The sequence below is a fragment of the Fistularia commersonii genome, chromosome 1, assembly GCF_037954325.1.
Source record: "Fistularia commersonii isolate RoL2024-O1a breed Wild chromosome 1, RoL_Fcom_v1.0, whole genome shotgun sequence".
NCBI lineage: Eukaryota > Metazoa > Chordata > Actinopteri > Syngnathiformes > Fistulariidae > Fistularia > Fistularia commersonii.
This window is the reverse complement of record NC_141284.1, coordinates 13,837,480-13,857,321: the sequence shown is the minus strand read 5'-3', so window position 1 is coordinate 13,857,321 and position 19,842 is coordinate 13,837,480. Positions and strand designations below refer to the sequence as shown.

The 19,842-nt window shown below is 38.5% G+C and overlaps 1 protein-coding gene across 1 annotated transcript in view; it reads left to right on the top strand.

Annotated features, from left to right (window-relative positions):
- The window catches only part of LOC147237450 (latent-transforming growth factor beta-binding protein 2-like), a 102,414-nt gene that overhangs the window by 56,023 nt on the left and 26,549 nt on the right, over positions 1-19,842 (top strand). Inside the window, exons 9-14 of the mRNA XM_086149169.1 lie at positions 11,708-11,782; positions 15,068-15,190; positions 15,312-15,476; positions 16,882-17,202; positions 17,921-17,940; positions 18,163-18,199. Of these exons, the coding sequence (XP_086005295.1) occupies positions 11,708-11,782; positions 15,068-15,190; positions 15,312-15,476; positions 16,882-17,202; positions 17,921-17,940; positions 18,163-18,199 (741 nt within the window). The remainder of the gene's footprint in view (positions 1-11,707; positions 11,783-15,067; positions 15,191-15,311; positions 15,477-16,881; positions 17,203-17,920; positions 17,941-18,162; positions 18,200-19,842) is intronic.

Genomic DNA, 19,842 nt, shown 5'->3' with positions numbered 1-19,842 from the left:
AGGTGGGTGGTGACATCTTTCACTGTGAGATGCTTACTTGCCCTGACAGCCCCTGTGTGTTATTTGGGGGGGTGACTAAATTGATACATACCTGTTCTGTTCCGTGTGCAATTCTTATCGAGGTCCTGTGAGAAACGGCCATGGTGGCACATGAGGACATGCTGTTTTTTCTCCGTGCTGTTAATTGCATTACATTTGAATCTGCGGATTTCAATTGGCTATCAAAGTCCTTTCGCTCTGTTTAATGTCTTACCAAACCTCGATCAAAAGCAGATATTATCCTTCTTTGTGGCCTCCATCTATCATATTGGATGTAGATCTGTTCCTTTCTCTTCCACTCTATCTCCCTTGGCATAAGTGAATCCTGCTCTTCCCCCAGCACAATGTCTTTTGGCTCCCAGATGTTTAACTTTCCTTCTCTCCTTTGAAGTTTTGGGGAAAACACATTGAAGACTCAGTTTAAGCCTTTCTGTGGATGTTTTGTATGAGTGCATACTGTAGGTCTTAGTCCCAGGTCACACGAAGGCAGGGAAGAAAGGATATAACGAATGAAAGATAGAGTAAAAGAGGTATAAAAATGAAGTCATGTATTATGTCCCAGAAGTGTTAGAAGGAGCTTTAATAAGAGAAGTGTTTTGAATTCCTGAATGTTATTGTTCTCAGTTTAGACACTTGGCTGGATCATTTGCGTAGCATTCCTCTTTCGCTGGTGTCTCTTTTATAGGAATGATATGCAAATCAAGAGAAAAATTTACAAGGGTCTGTTGTCAGCTTGCAAGGTTGGAAGGCCTAATAGCTTGAAAAGACTCTCTTGAAGAGTATGTACTAGTCTTTCGATGAACTATGCATTTGGAGGTATAATGACTATTTTATATACATCAACATCCTATCTCCTGGTATAGATATGTTAAAGTTTTGGCCCACCCAGCCTCCACAGCTCTGTCACTAAATGACAAAAAATGATATGGTGAATACTGTACAATTAAGTGATAAACAGCTAGTTCAATAAAGCTGCGACAGACTCCCAATACATTTGTATTACCACAAACAGTAGAAGTGGATGACAGCATTGAGGTTAGATCATAAGATGTTAAGGTATTTTGCAGAGTGATGGTAAATCTGAAAATAATGTGTTAAAAAGTTGTTTAAACAATATCCTTTGACTGCCAAGTCTCAATTGAAACACATTTTAGCCATGCAAACAAACATGGATCCACAAAGCAACTCTTCAGTCTGACAAAGGCTGACAATTAAAAAGAAAACAACTCTGAATTGAATTTGCATCGAAATTTGAGCAACACATTGTCATTTCACAAAAAAAAATACCAGAAGCTGTCACAGCATTCTTAAACTAGCCATAGAATAAATACATTTAAATTTTCTAAAAATCCTTTTCTTCAAACATTCAAGAACACATTTGTTTTTAGATCACTGTAAAACATTGTACCTTGGTAGTATTTACACACTAAGGATTTAAAAGACTTGTGTGTGTTTTGTTCGAGTACATGTTTATCTATTTTGTGATCAATGTTGACTTTACAGAGGCCTAAATGCCAGTCTGTTCCATCTGAGTGGAAGCTGAAGCCCTGTTGGAGACAGTACATATAAGACCCACTTGCTGCAGATTCTCAGCTCATAATGACATCCAGATCAACCAGACTAGGAGTTTCTATCAGGAAGCAAGTTCAACAAATCCAGGATGTCTGGAAGAGAGCTTGCTTGTCAAAACTGAACAACTGTAGTGTGGTTAATTATGGTTGTGAAGGAATTACTCCAGAAGAAGGAATACAAAGAGGCCCAGAGATGTTTACTTAACCCAAGAAGACTGAAACCACCATATTTACATCCATAAATGTAGGAATATAAATCCATAGTACTTCCTAGAACATCTTTTAACATTAGGAATGTAGTTAAAAAACTTCCCTATGTGGGAAATAGTTGACCTAAAGATAGAAGTGGTTGATAAACCTAATAAATTACAGTTCCTTATTCAATAATAATGAGTTGTTTCAATGTAAAAATATTGTCCATAAGTGTTGATGTCATTCCTTGTTTTGATTCATTCACCATCTATATCACTAACCCTTCGGAAACATCGCAGGGTGGCTGAAATCCAACCCAGGGCCTTGTCTAGAACTCTGTTCCACATATGTTTAAGGCTAGCAATTACCAGGCTAAAACACTACATTGGTGATACAAGGATGATGCAATTTGCTGTGTGGTTAAACCGATGGATATGACGGGTGGTCTATACTTTTAACAGAACAGATTATCTCACTTAAGCTGTCACTTAGCTTGCGTTTTCTCCATCTAGGGAAAAGATAAAGGTCTTCACCAGAGTTTAAAAGATAGATTGATGATTTGTCTAAATACAGAACAAGAAAAGAAATCTGCACATTGGATGTAAACACATCCACATTGGATTTACAAACAGCAGTAAACGAGCTGAGGGTAGAATGATAAAACCTGTTTCTCATATGTGAAATTTTGAGCTGATGGACAATCCTGGGAGACTGATGGTAGGGACTGGTTTATTACTGCTGGGTAATATTAGTACCTCAAATCTGCATCAGAGTCCATGACAGTACCCCCCTCAGACACCCACAGGGCTTCTACTTACTGGGTGCTGACTATAGAAGTCCCTGTTGGAAGTCGGGGTGTATATGTATGTGGTTGAAACACAGGAGTCTAAACTTTTCAGTCCCTCAAGAATTTAAATTCCACCCCCAGATGGTCCAAGTTGTAGAGCCTGCAGATAACCAGTATGTCTTTAAAATCCTCTACTTGGGGGCAGAAAATGTTTTTGTCTGTCATTTTTGCTCATCTGGTATAATATTCAAATTCACAAGGGAACAACAATGTGTACAAACAGTGGTGAGACCAGCACTGCTGTATGGTTTAAGATACAGTGGCATTAAGAAAAAGACAGGAGGCAGGGCTGGAGGTAGTAGAGATGAAGTCCATCAGAGGGACAGCACATGTTAGATATTTTGGAGATGAGGTCAGAGAGGCCAGAATGAGATCGTTTTGTCATGCACAGAGGAGGGATCGTGAGTATATTGGCAGAAGGATCATGAAGTTGGAACTGTCAGACAGAGGAAGGCCTAGAGGAAGAACAAAGAGAAGATGTATGGATATAGTGAGAGAGGACGTGGTGTCAGATGGTGGGACAGAAGCGTGTTCAGAGAATAGGATTGGTTGGAGGATATTGATTTGCTGTGGCGACCCCTGAGGGGAGCAGCCAAAAGTGAAAGAAGAAGATAAGGGAATAACAGTATTTGTTGGGGACAATGATAACCAATGCAGATCTCAAATCGGGTTGCACAAGAGGTGAACCGGAATGAGCTGTCGTATAGCTGTGGGGGTTCAAGCTATTTCAATTCTGGCTGCATGTACATTGGAGGATATATTTCAGGTGGTATCGACAGGTGTGCCACAACACAGATGTCTACAAAAATCCTTTGCAAAAGTAATAAGTGAACTCAGGTCCTCTGTCAGAAACCAGTCTTATTTGAAGACTGCAAGTTAATCATTTCATGTTAATAATTGCATGTCAGATATAGATGAGCAACAACTGGCAGAGCTACAATGGTACCCTATGGATTTGGGACACTGTTCCGCCATCTATTTCTTTTTGGAAGGGGTAGAGGATTTTGCAGTCCAGCTGGATGTTGATTAGACTACTTTCCCTGTATTCAATTAGGATAAGAAGCCTATAGTTTAACACACATTTGAAAAAAAAAGGGTGCCAGAATCTTTGACAGTCTGCCCAAGGTGCATTCAATCCAGGGATGGCAGGCAATTTTTGGGGTCATGAAGGGATCCCCCTCCATAACAATAGGACAAGCCAACTGGCTTCATATTCCTTGCACAGTAAAAAGGTTGAAGCTAAGCAAGGGAAGTAGTAGCACTTGCGTTGTCGGTATTTCGGTGTCCTCATGCACTATAGTTCCTCTGCGCAAAATCCAAAAGAGAGTGGGTTTTTCCCCTTTTTTTAGTTGGTCTACTCATCCAACAGTTTGAGGTTTGGATATAAACCCTCTGTTGGAGACAAACTGGGAAAGAGGTTTGTTGAGTTAAAGGCAGGAGCCTTTACTCTGCAGTCATGTGGAGTCCCTTCTGCCTGCATGGCCTCTGGAACTGGGGCTGAGAAATGGTGCTATCTGACTTTCATCTCTGTTGTATGTATGTATGTATGTATATAGCTAAGTCAGACAATTAAGTGTAGTGTGCGTTTTAGGAATAACAATCTCTTTTGTACCCCCAGACAGACCATTAAAAAAAAAGCATCATATTAGGCATCAACACCCTATAAGCAATTACATGCCATTCATTGTATGAATGACAATAAGCAAACAAATACTTCCTTCCTTGAAATTATACCAATACCCTGGCTGTAACTACCACTCACAGATCTTTCATAAAATGCCTTCATTTTATCAATAAAGATTTTCTGCAATTCATGGAGGCAAAGATTGGCATCCACCACTGAGGTCCCTCACTGCATGGCCACACCCGTCCAGGGTGGTGAAGCTACTGACACAAGTGATAATTTTTAAAGGTAGAAGTCTGTACTGCAGAGCTGTTGAGATTCTGCTTGGTCCATTCAGAACCAGTCTTATTGTTGAATGTCAAAGACGACCAAGAGGCAGGAATACTTGGCAGGGGCAAGCGTAAAATGAAAACAGATCTCCTTTAATACAGCAGAATACAGTCAAAAATGTGTCCAACAAGTTAAGGAAACATGTTCAGAAACAAATAAACATCCATTCGGTCACAATCTTTAAAAAGCAAAGAAACAGACAATTTGGATACCAATTAGATGAAATAGCAAACTAACATTTCATGAACGACATGGTTGAAGATGCTGGTGGGTGTGTGTGTGTGTGTGTGTGTGTGTATCCCTGAAAGGTGCACCCTAAAGCAAAAGAAGACAACGATTGGTTGATGGATATTTTTGTGTTAGTGAGGTTAAATGTGGTCAATGGCCAGGCAGCAGAGAGATGCTTTGAGCTCAGCTTTCTGGATGATTTAATATAATTATATATACTAATTTGGCAATACCATAATCGTAAAATGATTATCTCAATATATCAAGTGTTGATAGCTTGAATAGTATGACTCAAACGATGCTTAAAATGATTCAATGTAACATAAAGTAAGAGCATGACTATGGATTTTTTGCCTAAAAATTTTTACCAACCATAAATCTTTAACATTATCAGACATCAAAATACTGTCTGTAGGCCCCATTTGACTTGAAATATTTTCCATTGCTGTTGAGGGGATATTCATTGCCCAGGTAACGTCTCACAGGTTGCTGTAAGCTCACAAGATATCTAGACCAGTTACTTAACTCTCTCTTGCTCTACCTGACATTGTCCCTGATACTTATGATACTAAAGAGTTGTTCTGTTTATCAATGCGGATTCATTATTGAAACAGAAGTTTACATCAAACATTAGCAAGTGTAATTTCAAATCAAAATCAGTAAATCAGTATCAGTATTAAAGACTATACCAAGAGTTTAACACTAGCTGAAATAGATCCTACAGCTGAGGCATTTCTGACACCTGCATGTGTAATGGAACACCTCTATCACATCGACACTTTTCTCTTTAGGAAACTGCAAGGAAAGTGTCTGTGTTACAAAGACAATACTCTTCATGAGGTTTTGATCAATAGTGTCGGATTGGACAAAGAAGGAGGAGGCCCACTGAGATCCATGACTTCTCCGTCTTTCGATATGAAATCATTCCTACCAAATTTCCCCAGACATTACATTTGACATTTGAGGAAGGGCCAAAGTCTGTGATTATTGCTTTCTGATCGTGTTAATCAAACAATGCCTCCTATTTGTGACCAAAGAAAACCAGATATGCAATGAGGTAAAGCAGATACTTTGAAAAGTCTCCCAAACAGCTTCTAACTGTGATAGACATCACATCATTTTAAAGTACTTGATTAAATCCCATCACTCTCACTTGATGAGTGAATTATTTAGCAGTGTAACTTTTCAGTGCTGCACAGACTTAATCACTTAGAGAAATAAATCTAAGTTGGGGGCCAATAGTTTGACATTTGTGTTGTATTTTGCAAGGGCATAGAACTTGATTTAATCAGATTTGCTGGGAATTTACCATTGCATGTCTTCCTTTGGAAATTGCCCAGGTGGTTAATAATGCCCATTGAATTGGAGATTAGAGAAGAATGTGAGTCTGTTTTAAATGTGTATTTGATGCGGGTTGCATTGCCCCGAGCATCTTGGAGCAGGGCGTCAAAGAAAATTGTCGAACTGCAAACAGAGATTTAAAACCCACACTTTCGGGAACAGGAACAATGAAAAGTATGTTTTCAGTAAAAATATAATGTAGCAGAAAATTGAAATAGTCTCTTCTTCAAAGCCTATTTCATGTCACTTCCAGGGTTTAGCAATTTGGGAAAAGATGGCATATATTCACAACCAAGCCTGTTAATGATTGTGCAATGATTTTCCAATGAACCCCAATTTGCATTTGCAATATACATGTAGCACTTACTACAAATATATAGGGTTTGGACCAGAACTAGTTTGGAAGAAGAGCAGTTAAAATAGTTAAAAGATAAAGAGACACCACAGACGAATACTTATTTTAAAGGCAGGCTTGTTTATCAAAAGACTTTAAGTAGTTAGAAATAGTAGTAATTATTAATGTTTAACGTATAAACATTTACAGACACAACATTAAGTACACAAAACCGTTTGCATAGACATACAAATATGAGTTTCACTTTCAACCCTTGTTTCCCTTAAAATAGAGAAAGAAAAATGAATATCTCATTTTTCCATAGATTTAAACTTATTCAGTTTCGGTATCTAGTATTCGGTATCTAGTATTGAGCTTTATTCTGTTTCAGTCTTTGTCCATCATAGGTTCTTATTCAGTTCCTACTTTTAAATGTTTAAACAGTAAGTTAAAACATAACTTACTGCTTTAATTGTTTTAACTAGTTATCTTTCTTTTAAATCAACATAGGGACCATTTCTCCTGCAATACAGTCATTAACTTAGCAGGAAAATGTTCAAAGTAACCACAGCCTGTCATCATTGACAGAACATTAAATAAAACACTTCGAAAGATAAAATAAACATCAGACACAATTATTATCTCTTCCGTTCTTTGTTCACTGGCTCGATCAACTCGACAGCATGACTTTCTCTATCATGGTGTTTTGTTTTGTTGTTTTTTCATTCTCGTAACTTCTGGAACAGCATCGCTACGAGCGTTATGATTGGCTGAGAGATCTACCACTTCCTAAAGCAGCAGTACTATTAAACTAAAAGACAAATTAATTCACCAACAATATGAAATCATATTTTTAATCCTATTTATCTCATTTAGACCTTTTTATATCACTAATATGACTTTAAAAAAAATTCTACTCCATATTTATTGTTATTTATTCAAGTATTTATAAACTTATGGCTATTATCACCTGCATTACATACATCTGTAGCAGAAATGTCTTCCTGTTAGTCTCATCTCATGGGTTGTAACATTTTACTTCACCTTTAGCCTGCTACAGAAGCAGCAACACATGGAACTGATTAGCGAGCACAGCATCTGCTTAGGCCAAACTTTCACTCTGATCAAGCATTGTCTCAAAGACAAAGAAGAGATAGCTTTGGCACCTTAAACATATAAAATACCCAAGACTGCTCATGGATATTAAAAATCAGTTCACTCTACATGGGCACCAGAAGGTTAGAATGCAGTATGAAAATAATTAGTGGAACTAGTCCTGTGGATATTTTTACTCAGTCGTTAATAATTTTCTGAAAGATTATCCCCAGATGGACTGGGATTCTGTAGTCTAGCTCCTTTTCCCATCATATGTATGGCATTGACCCCTTGCTCCTGTGCCTCCCACTTTTTTAGATTTTCAAGCCAGCAAAGTGGGGAACCTTAACACTTGAGCTAACTTCCCAGCCAGTTCCTGGGAAATGCTCATAAAGGGCTCTGAACCTGTGTTTGCCGGACCAAACCTCTCAGTTTTTCTTTGAACATCTGCAAGGTTGGATGGTTTCATGAAAGGAAATAAAAGAGTTTTATGTAAAACATTGCAGGAGATGAGTTTTGTGGTCAAAACCTTGCAGATGTCTAATTTGGGATTAAATGTATCCACCTTGGGACAGGGGAAACGCAGAGGACTAGTTTTGTCCCATGACATGTCAAAAGCAACCTTTCCTCACTACAAAATTCACAACTGAACTTGATCTACATTTGCTTAATATCAAGTTGAGATGGGCATCCTCTTAAATTTAGTTGCCAGGTCTACTTAGTTGTTGTGGTTACAGCTGTGCATAATTCAACTTTTGGATGTACAATTAATACCTCAATTAATCAAAGGAACATATTGATATTAATGTTTTGATTTTTTTTTTTAATGCCAATTTACTGCATCTATGATTCCATTCAAACTAACCCATAAATGAATTATTCCGTTGAGGTGTGGGAGCTGGATATTTCTGTTAAAATTGTGGTGAGAAGAAAATGGCGGTGTCAAGAACGGATTATGTGACCAACGGCAGGTTTACACCATTAAACATAAAATGAAAAGACACAGCATGTGCTCTTTTTGAGCTGCCAGGCTGCCATTTGCAACTTAAATGCAGTCTATTTGCGTTTACTAAAAACGCTCCTTTCTCAGGCAACCTCCTCCTGATTAATTTTATTTTGCATGGCTGTCCTTCCATTTAAATTCTCAAAGCAATGCCTTCCCTGGAGTGAAATTTGCTGGTTTATTAAAAGCGAGCTTTAAGGATTTAAAGGATTTAGGATAGCGTCACCAATCATGAAGCTCCAAGGAGTTTGAATTACATTTTACCAGTCAGGGAAATTTATTCAGCAGTTGCCAAGGGAATGAACAACACAAATGAATGAAGACAGACAAAAAATTAGTGAAGGGTGACAAAGTCTTTTGTTGATCCAGACTAAGTGGATAGAAAACAGTTTCAAAATTTCTGTCTGTGCCTTCACTGAATACATACCCATCTAGGTCCAAACTCTTGTTACCAGGGGTGACACTAATGATGCACAGCTTGAGCTCCCTCTTGCAAGCCACGGCCTTTTTGACCGAATATAAATGTGTCCAACTCAAGAGATCGTAGATACCAGCATGAGAAAAGGCATGTCATCTAAAAATAAGGTTGTTTTCATATATTTGCATAGCAGCGCATGTCCGATTTTGTTACTCTTTGTGGATCAGGTGTATCCATCTTTTCACAGGATGAACAGCTAAAAGATCTGGTTTCAATTGCTGTTACGGCATCTAAGGTTTAACATGAAAATACTCATCCATTACAGCAAATTTTAATCAAACATTTCAAACCACAAGTTACAAAAGCTTAGTCTCTGCAGTGTATTTCAGATTTGTTCAATAGTCTGAAGTACTTACATTGTGTTGATTGTGTTTATGCTTCAATGGTATAATTATTTAATTATTTAATCTTTGAAGAATGCTATACTGCTTTTATAAAACTCCTCTCTAGATAGGAGATAGGAAATGTTGAGCAGATTTGGCTAAATTAAATCACATGTGTGAATTCCATACACATACTTTACATGTGTTTGTATTACATCTGGAATCACACTCAGGTTAATATGTAAAACATATTTCTACATAGATATGTTTTAGAGGTTCACAAAGACATCACAGGCACTCCATTTTCTCAAACCCTTCAGACAAGTAGTTTTGAAATAATTTGTCTCTCAGTTGAAGTTGTTACTTCAAGCAGATTTCTCCTCCCTGTTAATAAGCTTTATTGAGACAAACCTCCCCCCAGTGGATTTCCCTTGGCATGTACGCCCTGCTGTCACTCAAAACAGACTTTCCCTGATCCCATCGCAGTGGGAGCACATGCCCACCGCCCTACCACAACAGCTCGTTACTCAGAAACTTTAGAGAGGGATTAGGAGGGCGTGGAGGAGGATGATGAGGTGGGTAGACAGGGATAGGGGATACGCTTTGACACAGTCCACCCCCTTTCCCCTTGCCCCCATCATAGTGACCCATTTCTGCTCTGTCAAACCCCAGGTACATTGACCCTGGCTGGTCCACTGGGTCACAGCAGGACTGAAACATAACTCAGTTTCCAGAGCCTCATTCCCAGAATGCTTCTCCTTGGCACACATTCATATCACTCCAGGGAAAGTGACACAGATTCATGAACCTTTCCTGGAGTTTGTATTGTCTAGCTGTGTGTACAGCATTAATGTGATGGTGTCCTGTATACACTGAACACTAATGGGTCTTTTTTCTGAGTTGTTAGCTGTGGAATTTAAAATCCGAATATGCCAGATTTCCCTAGCAGTTACTATGTTGTTGCAAGTGTATAAAGGAAAACAACATTGATGAATAAGCAGAGCAGCGCAGAACATTTTTATGTTTACCCTTGCCTCTGTATCAGATGATAGCACCATCCAAGATCACTTCTAATCTTCTTAACCCGCAATTGCAAACCAAATATTCACGCATATGAGAGCTAACACCAAGCCATGAACATCAATATTTTTTCCAACAAGGGTTCAACATGTGTCCCAACCAGGTCAGCTTTTCTCCATGTCCCAGATTGTTTTTCTACGTTGACAATAATGATTTCTGAAAATAATGTATGAACAATATGAATTCTGAATAGGAATCTTTTGGCTTTATGATACAAAGGCTAAAGTTAGTTTTACAAATTTTATTGCATTCTTTACGTCAAACGACAAACACCATCATAGAAATTGGATACACTTGCATGATTTTACAAGTTTTGGCAGTATTCCATGCGTTTGTGTGAAAAGTACAACAAAATCACAAATCTTTTGACCTGGAAGTAAAATAAAGATTTACAATCCCTGCTTAGATTTATCACAGATGTGAGTGTGAGAAACAGTCCTGTAATTTCAGTATACAGCGAGCAATTTATTCCTTTGAAGATAAACAGAGTCTTGACTTTTGCTTCATGATAGTCACATTGACCTGTCTTATTTAATGGATCTTGCAGGGGCTTGACCTGGTGCCGAATGAGTAATGACCTGATGTTCTCAGACTTCAGTAACTGACAGTATGGTGGTACTTGGGGAATTAACAGACAGGCTGATATTTACTGCGGCACGACTGCAGATCTTAATGTGTACACCTGATGTACATATGATTTTCATCACTTAAACCAAACACCCAAAAATGTGTTTTGGGCCAACACGCAAACTTGCCATTCCACTGTTCATCACTAGTTATTATGAGGGAAAATAGTTAAAACATTAGGCTCTTGTTTAAGTAGATGGTATTTGGGTTGATGGTAAAGGTCACATATGCCTTCCTCACTATTTTTATGAAATAAGCACTTCCTTCATGTGCCTCTGGGGATTGTGAAGAATTATAGGTAATATGATTATGCATGATGTAGAGTGTTATCATTACATTCTGCTGAATGGCAATTTTGTCTTATAAATGTGGTTGATGAGGATCTATTTCCTTACACTCACTCTCGAGTCCCATGGGGCCCAGCTGTGGGTCCCCTCATTTTTCTTCTTGCCAAGATGCTCACATCTGTAACTTATATGGTCATCCCCGATAACCAAGCTTCTTTTCTCTCTGTGTGATAAATGATTTTTGACCAAAAGGAAGCGCATTGCAAGATCCTTTGGTTTCTCTAAGTTTCTTTCTCATTTTTTTTCAGCATTTTCAGTGATTAAAAATGGACAAGTGGAATGTTCCAAAGGCTATAAACGAATGAATCTCACACATTGTCAGGGTAAGTAAATGAAATGAATTTAACATACTTAAAGTGTACAAATCAGTACCTATTGATGACATTTTAATTAGCTCTTCATAAGTATAGATCGTCAATAGGTTGTATTTAATATAATTGTATAGATGTGATGTTTTCTTCTATACATGGACCCTTGAGGGTTTGCTACATCATTTTCCTGATAAATGCTTAAAAGTGCCAGTACACCTGTTCTAGGGTTCAGGGTCACAAATCAAAACAAGCCTAGGTTATTGTGCAGTCAGTTTGGGGGTCTCTGACTGAATGCTGAATTCTCAAAAGTGGGCTTTAGGTAAACACAATACCAAATCAATATACTGTACTGTAGGAGGAGAGTATTTGTAAAGTTCCAGTCTTGTACCTCTATGTTAAAAAAATGAAGACGTGTCATATTCCTTAAGAAAATTCCAAATGACCAAAAGAAACTTTAGACAAAACTTCTGGACAAATATAGGCCAGGCCAGTTTTCAACTCATATGAATATTATTGTCATTTTAAAGGGTGTGCCTGCAAACTAAGCAATCAAAATTCCATATGTTCCTTTTTTTTTTACCTTTCTTTTGGCGTCAGTTGTAGTTGACCCTACCAGGTTCCCCAACATAATATGTTCACTTGAAAGGGAGCAGGTATGTTAATTTGGGGTTTTGGAGCAGTTATTCTTAAGCAGCTTCCTTTTAGGGACATTTATGACACCGGCAATTATTGGAGGAAAAGGATCCATTGGACTGCTTTGTTAACCTTTGGATGTTTAGAGGTTATGGTTTAGGTGGGAAAGATGTTTTGATATAACAAAGAATTGTGGATAAAGAGACATTTATTTTTCAATCGTGTGTCAACTCGCCAACGAATGTGGAAATGTATAATTCTTTCATTCCCGATTTTCTATCTTTATTGTCTCAAGATGTTCCTCCCTTTCCATTGCTAATTTTTAGAGTACCAAAAAGAAGAACTGACAGTTATCAATGTATTTATTGGAACACACTAAAATCTCTGTCCAATTCGGCTGGTATCTTACTCCTGAAGGTTTTGCCCAAATTGCCAAAGAAGCTAAAAAAAATCTGCTATTTCTGGAATTTTATCATTACCAGGATGGTGCCTTACTTTAGGAAGACACGCTCTTACTCTGGGTTCCTACAAAGCAACATTTTATCAGGACACAGAGAAATTTATTTTACCATTGATACTAGGCCTAGATTGCTTTACTATTTCTTGTGGTTGGAGACTTCCACACCTTGATATCCTAGTCTGTGACTCTACAATCTGCCTCTCAAAATCTAGGAACATGAATATTGACAAAAATCTGTGAGCATGTAACAGTCCTCAAAGTCAGCTTTATGACACTTTATCATCTTGATCAAAGATACCAATACTATAACCATACCAAGGTCATGCAGTAGAAATGCGACAAAAAATTACAACCCAGGCATGGCGTGGCTCAGGTGGTCAGTAGGGTTGTCTTGGAAGCAAACATTCCTGTTTTGATTCCCAAGTGTTGTTGAGGAAGATGTTGAACCCCTAACTGCTCCCAAAGTGCTACTTAATGGCTACTTGTTGCTCAATGTACACTTGTGATAGGTAACATTCAGTAGTCAAATTCCACTTAAATATATAACTAAAAGTGACTAAATCAAGATGATTCTTCTTCTGATGGCCATTACAGCAATAAAGTAAAGACTTGAATTGAATAGTCATTATGTATAAATCAGTGCAATTTAGCCCAATACATTATAGGTGCCAACATGCATTTATAGCCGCTAAACTAAACACAGTGACTTTAAACAATTCTACACCTGTTGTATTTTGAAATGAACGAACATGGAGCATGAGGTCAATTAATGTTGGACCAAAGGCCTGAGTTGTGCAGCATTTTATTTGTCATGTCCATCAATATGTCAGTGAACAAATGAAACAGTCTCATCAAAAGCTGCTGATGGATTCCAGTGAGTTGTATCTGGGTACTTACAACACTATGTCAATGAGAGCAACCATGCATAAAGTCAAAAATGATGTTGAGATTAGTTCTGGTCATGACAGAATACCATGCAAGTCAGTTTCAATCCCAGTCAACCCACCAGCAGACTGTAACAATAGCACTAATCTGGGACTCAACCGAACCTAGGATTAAAGACCCCATGTGATGAAGGCTGAGCCCAGTGCTGACCTGAACTCTGACCAGAAAGCAAACTGCTTAAATTAAATCCAAGGCCCCACAGTGGCTGCTTTCTGAATACAGTGGTTTATACTTTGAAATGTGTTATGTTAGCAATAACAAGAGAGGCAGTCATGACATCTGTCTGATTTGTTGTCTTTTTTGCCTGTAGAGAGGCAAGCTTGTTTAGATTGCAAGGATGCCGAGCCTGGAGGCCTTGTGGTTATAGGAATTAGCTTGAGAGCTACATGCTCCAATTCCTCAAATGCATGTATATATTACATAGATAGAAATGTGCAAAAAAGAAGTGAGAGGCAACAGAGACAGAGATAAAAAAAAAAAAAGAGAAAACAGTACATCAAACAACAGGAACCTTGAGGTCTTTGCTGGATTTATTTTAGTCTACAGAATGTATCAACCTCAATCCTTTATAAGCCCACTCTTTTCAAGCAGGAAGCAAAACAAAAAAACAATAACAGATTAATTAGAAATGGGAAAATATGTGGCGGTAAGTTGTTGGATTTCAGTTGTCAAAGCAATGGGAAAAGACCTAATGGCGTTCTTTTTGTTTAAAAGAACAGAACAACAAACATTGCCGTGTCCCAGTGTGATCACATGACTAAGCGTCTGAAATATATCCCCCAATGCTCCTGGTTGCCTCCATTTGGGAGCTGTTGGAGCAAGAAGCAAAACTCACTGGCCACTGTATCACTCAAGCACATGGTTTGGGTCAAACAGAGGGGAAAAGGGCTATGTGAATTTTAGTCCTTGATGTTTCATTAATGGACTGTATAGTAAGTTTATAATATCTTATTCTTAAGTCAGTATCTCACTCCTAAACATTTTCAGGGAAACCTGTTTTTTTACTAGATACAGAATTAACACACACATATGTGTGTGGTGCGTGTGTCAACTGTCAAAGTATTAATGATTTCTTGCTTCTTGCAACATCATTGTTGATGAACATGCATGAGTGATTTGTACGCCTGGAATGAATATTGGAGAATCTGATATTGATTCTTCTTTGAGGGGAACATTTGGAGTTCAAACATGTCAAGATTTCATATTTCCATAATGACACCATGTTAGATTGCACAACTGATGTATTGCATATTTCACAGATATCAACGAATGCCTGTTGCCTGGGATCTGTATGAATGCGGAGTGTCTCAACACGAAAGGGAGCTACAGGTGTATATGTAAACATGGCTATATGTTAGACCCTGCGAGAAGCCACTGTGTCTGTAAGTACTCCCTGCTGTCTATAAATAAATTTTGACATACAATTATTTTTTGTTGCATTGGTTTATGCAATATAATGTATAAATATCTGTTATTTGTGTCATGTATTCATCTTCTCCCCAGCCGACAAAGCAGTGTCAGCACAGAGGGCGTTCTGCTACCGATCAGTCTCAGCAGGCACATGTTCGCTGCCACTTTCTCAGCAACTTACAAAGCAAATATGCTGCTGCAGCCGAGTGGGCAAAGCCTGGGGTCTTGGGTGTGATCAGTGTCCTTTGCCAGAATCTGGTATGTAAAGTGACTGAAGTGCAGCTCATGACCCTGCAGGATACACTTTTATCTAATTTCAAACTCAAGGTGCATGAGCCTCTTTTTCTGTTCTTTTGGGGAAAAAAAGGATCTATTTCAACAGAAATTGCATAGAAGGATTAGGGATGGTTATGAAAGCTCAGGCAGAAACAGAAAATTTACCATTCAGTCACCATTTTTTCTCCCTGTCTGGCATGTAAAGGAGTTTGGAACAATCAAATGTGTTTGAAGTGGAAAATGACCAAAAATAACAAGTTTTCATATTTTAGAGGCTAAATAATAGTGGGAGTCAGTCTTGCGTTATCACTCCGGCCCTGCTAAGAAACCCCACTAATAGACCGGCAAAGCTTCACAGCAGAAATAAATAGTTTAGCCAAGTGAAACATGGGAAGTAGTTGTCATCTTTTTTCATTCTGATCTAATCTTCAAAGCCTCTCAGAGAAACAGGCTGGTTTTATGGAGTTTCTGTACTAGCCAGTGATTCATTGGGATTGTCATAGATCAGATATCACAGACACAGACCTCCATGGTTTTACTCAGCCAAGACTGACACAGTACACGGTCACACAAACTCTGATTCCTCCAATGCTGGCTTTTGTACGGCTTGAAAAACTGTTAGATCCATGTTCTGAACAAAGCAGCCAGTCCCATTCCTTCTGACTTGGTAACAAGAGCCCGCTGACTTTCATCCCATATTTACTCCAGTTCCTCAGATGTGGCTCCTGATTATATATAGACCCATTTCCCTCCACTTTAAATTCATCAATCAGTAGCTCATCATATCCACATTTTCTGCATTTACACAAGCATTTACCGCTACCACATATCTGTCATTACTCGTATCTCTATCCAAGACTCCTTTGGCACAGAGTTGCTGCATTCAGGTCAGGTAGGGGACGGAGTGCTTCCCACTTGTAATGGATTCACCATCTCGCTGGTTTGCCGGGCTCAGACTCAGAGGGTCAGTCTCCCTCCTATTTAGCTACCCAGTCCTCTATCAGCTATACACTGTAGCACATGTTCAAACCAAATAGTTCAAAAGTCAGTCAGTATTACATGATCATATACTTCTCCCACAGGTATGCATATTTGATTATGCCAATATTAACCAGTCTTTCCATATTCTCATGCTGGTTGTCCTGTGACAGCCATCAGCAGGTCCTCACGCAATTATAGCTGAAATTTGACCTCCGCTTTAACAACACAACACAGTACAGTACAGTGAGCTTGGACAAAATGCTTTTACAGATGTCTTTTGGCATTTGTGTGACCATTAAACAGAAAAAGAGCCACAAAAAGAGATAGAATTCAGAAAGGGAGAGAACTACAGAGGTATTGTTTCACGGTTCGTTTATTATGCTACCTTTTGTTTCCTAATCTGCAGGGCATTTCAAGGAGATCTGTCCAGCGGGTCATGGGTATACTTACTCACGATCTGATGTGCAGTTTTATCTGAGACAGCTAGAGGAAAATGATCTTCAAAGTACAGGACTCACTTTGGAGGAGCAGAGCCCTGTCTACCCTCAGCCTCCATCCTCCCAGCCGTCTGTACAGGGGCCTCAGTATCCCATCAACCCACAGACTCCACAAGCACCCCGAACTCCTGAGTACCCAGAGACAGCGCACATACCAAAGTATCATCTCACACCCAATCAGCCTCCTTATTCCTCTCAGCCAGCAAAAGAAATACCTCAACAGCCAGAAGGTAAGAGTGAAATGTAGACGTTAAGGTTGGTTCATGTCATTCTGAACACAAAGATGAAAAAATTATTTTTCTTTATATCTTTTGAAGATGACACCTATAGACCTGAAAGTTCTCCTAACATCTCTCAGCAACTTGATTTTTTCAACGCAAACTGTTGCATAAACAACCTAAACTAATCAATTACTTACATAACACACATTTGTCAATTGATGCAAAGAGATTAGGATTTCTTTCTGAGGCCTTACACATCATCAGGATGTTTGGATCTCCACAAATGAGTTTTTGGCCCAACATTGTAGTTTTACATTGCCTATCCGGTCTATTGCTAAAGTGCACAAAGCTATTCATGACGGCCATGCAAGTCCAAATCCTCTGGATTCTTCGAAAATGTATCTTATCCTGACTCACTGCCTGTCAGATGTTTCGCTGGCCTCGCCACAGCACTTTGATTTATTTGAGGAGACAGGTCTGTAAATATTTATGGATCTATGCCTTCATTTTCAGATATATCTATTTCCTAATGTCACATTTGTATTTGGACTGTAGTTAGCTTTCCTTTTCGATAGCTTTGAGGATACCGGTATTTTAATTAATTTGAAATTGGATATCTTTAAAAGTGCAAGCTTTGTGCATGTATCCAGCAAAGGTAATTGTTAATGCAAACAAAATGTAAATTTTGCTACTGATAAACTCTTCCTCCTTTTCTTTCTAATGGCAGATTTGGAAATACTGACCATGGTAAGTTCTCTCTCCCTGTCAGTGTCCTGGGTCATGCTTTTGAAATGTTTATCTTAGAACAATATGCTCGCTCTAGTTCAGCTAGAGGATTTGTTTTGATTACATGATTTATCAAGACCACATTTTGGTAGAAACACACACCTAATTAACACTACAAATGAACATCAGTGTGCTTATGCTAAAAAAAGCAAAAATATTTTCTAACCTGTGCTTGTTTTCTAGCCAGATGTTGTGACAGATTCAACAGTGAAGTATTCAGGTATTTTTTCAAATTTCACATATGTTTCATATATGATTGACATAAGAAACACATGGATGAGTGACAAATGAAAAATGAAACCAAAACAGTACCTTGAAAAGGTGTTGAGCATCTACAAGACAGCAGCACAACTCAACTTACTTATTTTTCCAGAGTTCAGTATAAATTATTATTTTTTCTAAAAAAAAAACTAAACAAAATGTTTGATTTGCAGTCACCCCCTGTTCTGGATACATTCAGTCAAGTGGTCAAGAGGTTGCAGAGATGAAGATGCTATGGTTCATTTTGGGGGTGACCAGGATGGATAGGATCAGGAATGAGTCTACCAGAGGGACAGCACATGTTACATATGTTGGAGAGAAGGTCAGAGAAGCCAGACTGAGATGGTTTGGTCATGTACAGAGGGGGGATAGTGAATATATTGGTAGACGGATGCTGGAATTGGAGCTGCCAGGCAGGAGGTCTTGAGGAAGACCAAAGAGAAGATTTATGGATGTAGTGAGAGAGTATATGAAGGTAGCTGGTAGCAGAGAATAGGGTTAGATGGAGAAGGATTCACTGCGGCGACCCCTGAAAGGAAAAACTGAAAGGCGAAGAAGAAGAAGAAATGGAAGTCAAGCAAGCGGCATTCAACTTCTGTAGGTTTATGCTAAACATGAATCACTGACAAACCTGTCAAGATTATAGGAAGGAGTGACTCAACTGATAATTTTGAGTCTGTCAAATGCGTACAGCAGTCCTACTATAATATAACATTGTCTATGACTGTTAGTTTATTATTCTACAGAGCAAAAAATAATGTCTTACATTTACATGGTGAGTCATCTAAGGGCAAAGATGCAACAATCAAGGGAGAAAACTTCAGCAGCAGTCAAGGCTTCCAGGTGCATCACCTCCTGATTCCTGAAACAGCAGGCCTGGCAGGAGAGATGTGTCTCCACATCATGTTGTCCATTGTCAGATTACCCTCAACCAATTTTTCAGTTTGTTGCTTCAAATGGAAAATTTTGAAAAATACTTGCAAATGGGGCTGATGCTGTGAGGATAGATCTGGCATGATGAAGATTCAAAATGAGAAAAATGTTTACTTTGTGCCTCATTCATAAAATGTTATTGCTGTCTGCTGAGTTTTGTCTCTTCCCGTACACTGATTGCTTAAGTTGATGTGTCAGTTAGAGTGATTTCTCCCACACCGACAGTTTCCATCTGCAAATCAACATGATCAGTCACCCAGAAAAGCTTGCCATCAAGGGCTGACTAGTTCAAATGTGGGTGACACATTTTAAAAAGAGTGTAATCACTGTGGCTCATTGCGGTTGTGTTCAGGGGCCTAGGGAGAGAGTTGGTGCTATTATCCTGATATGGCCACTTCATCATCATTATCACAATGTCTTACTGATGTCTTTCAAGTCCAAAATCATTTTTCTATTTTGTCAGTTTTCTAATTAGGGTTTAGATATGTTTTCATTTTTTTGACGAAGGCTTTTTCTAAAAGAATGAAAGCTGTTTCAACATAGGTTATGTTATTGACCTCTTGTGATGTTGCTAAAAAATGAATAATGTGTAGCTTTACTTCACATTTTGCGCATGCTGCTTGACATTTAAGGTTGAAGAGTACCATTTATTACACCTATATGTGCAGT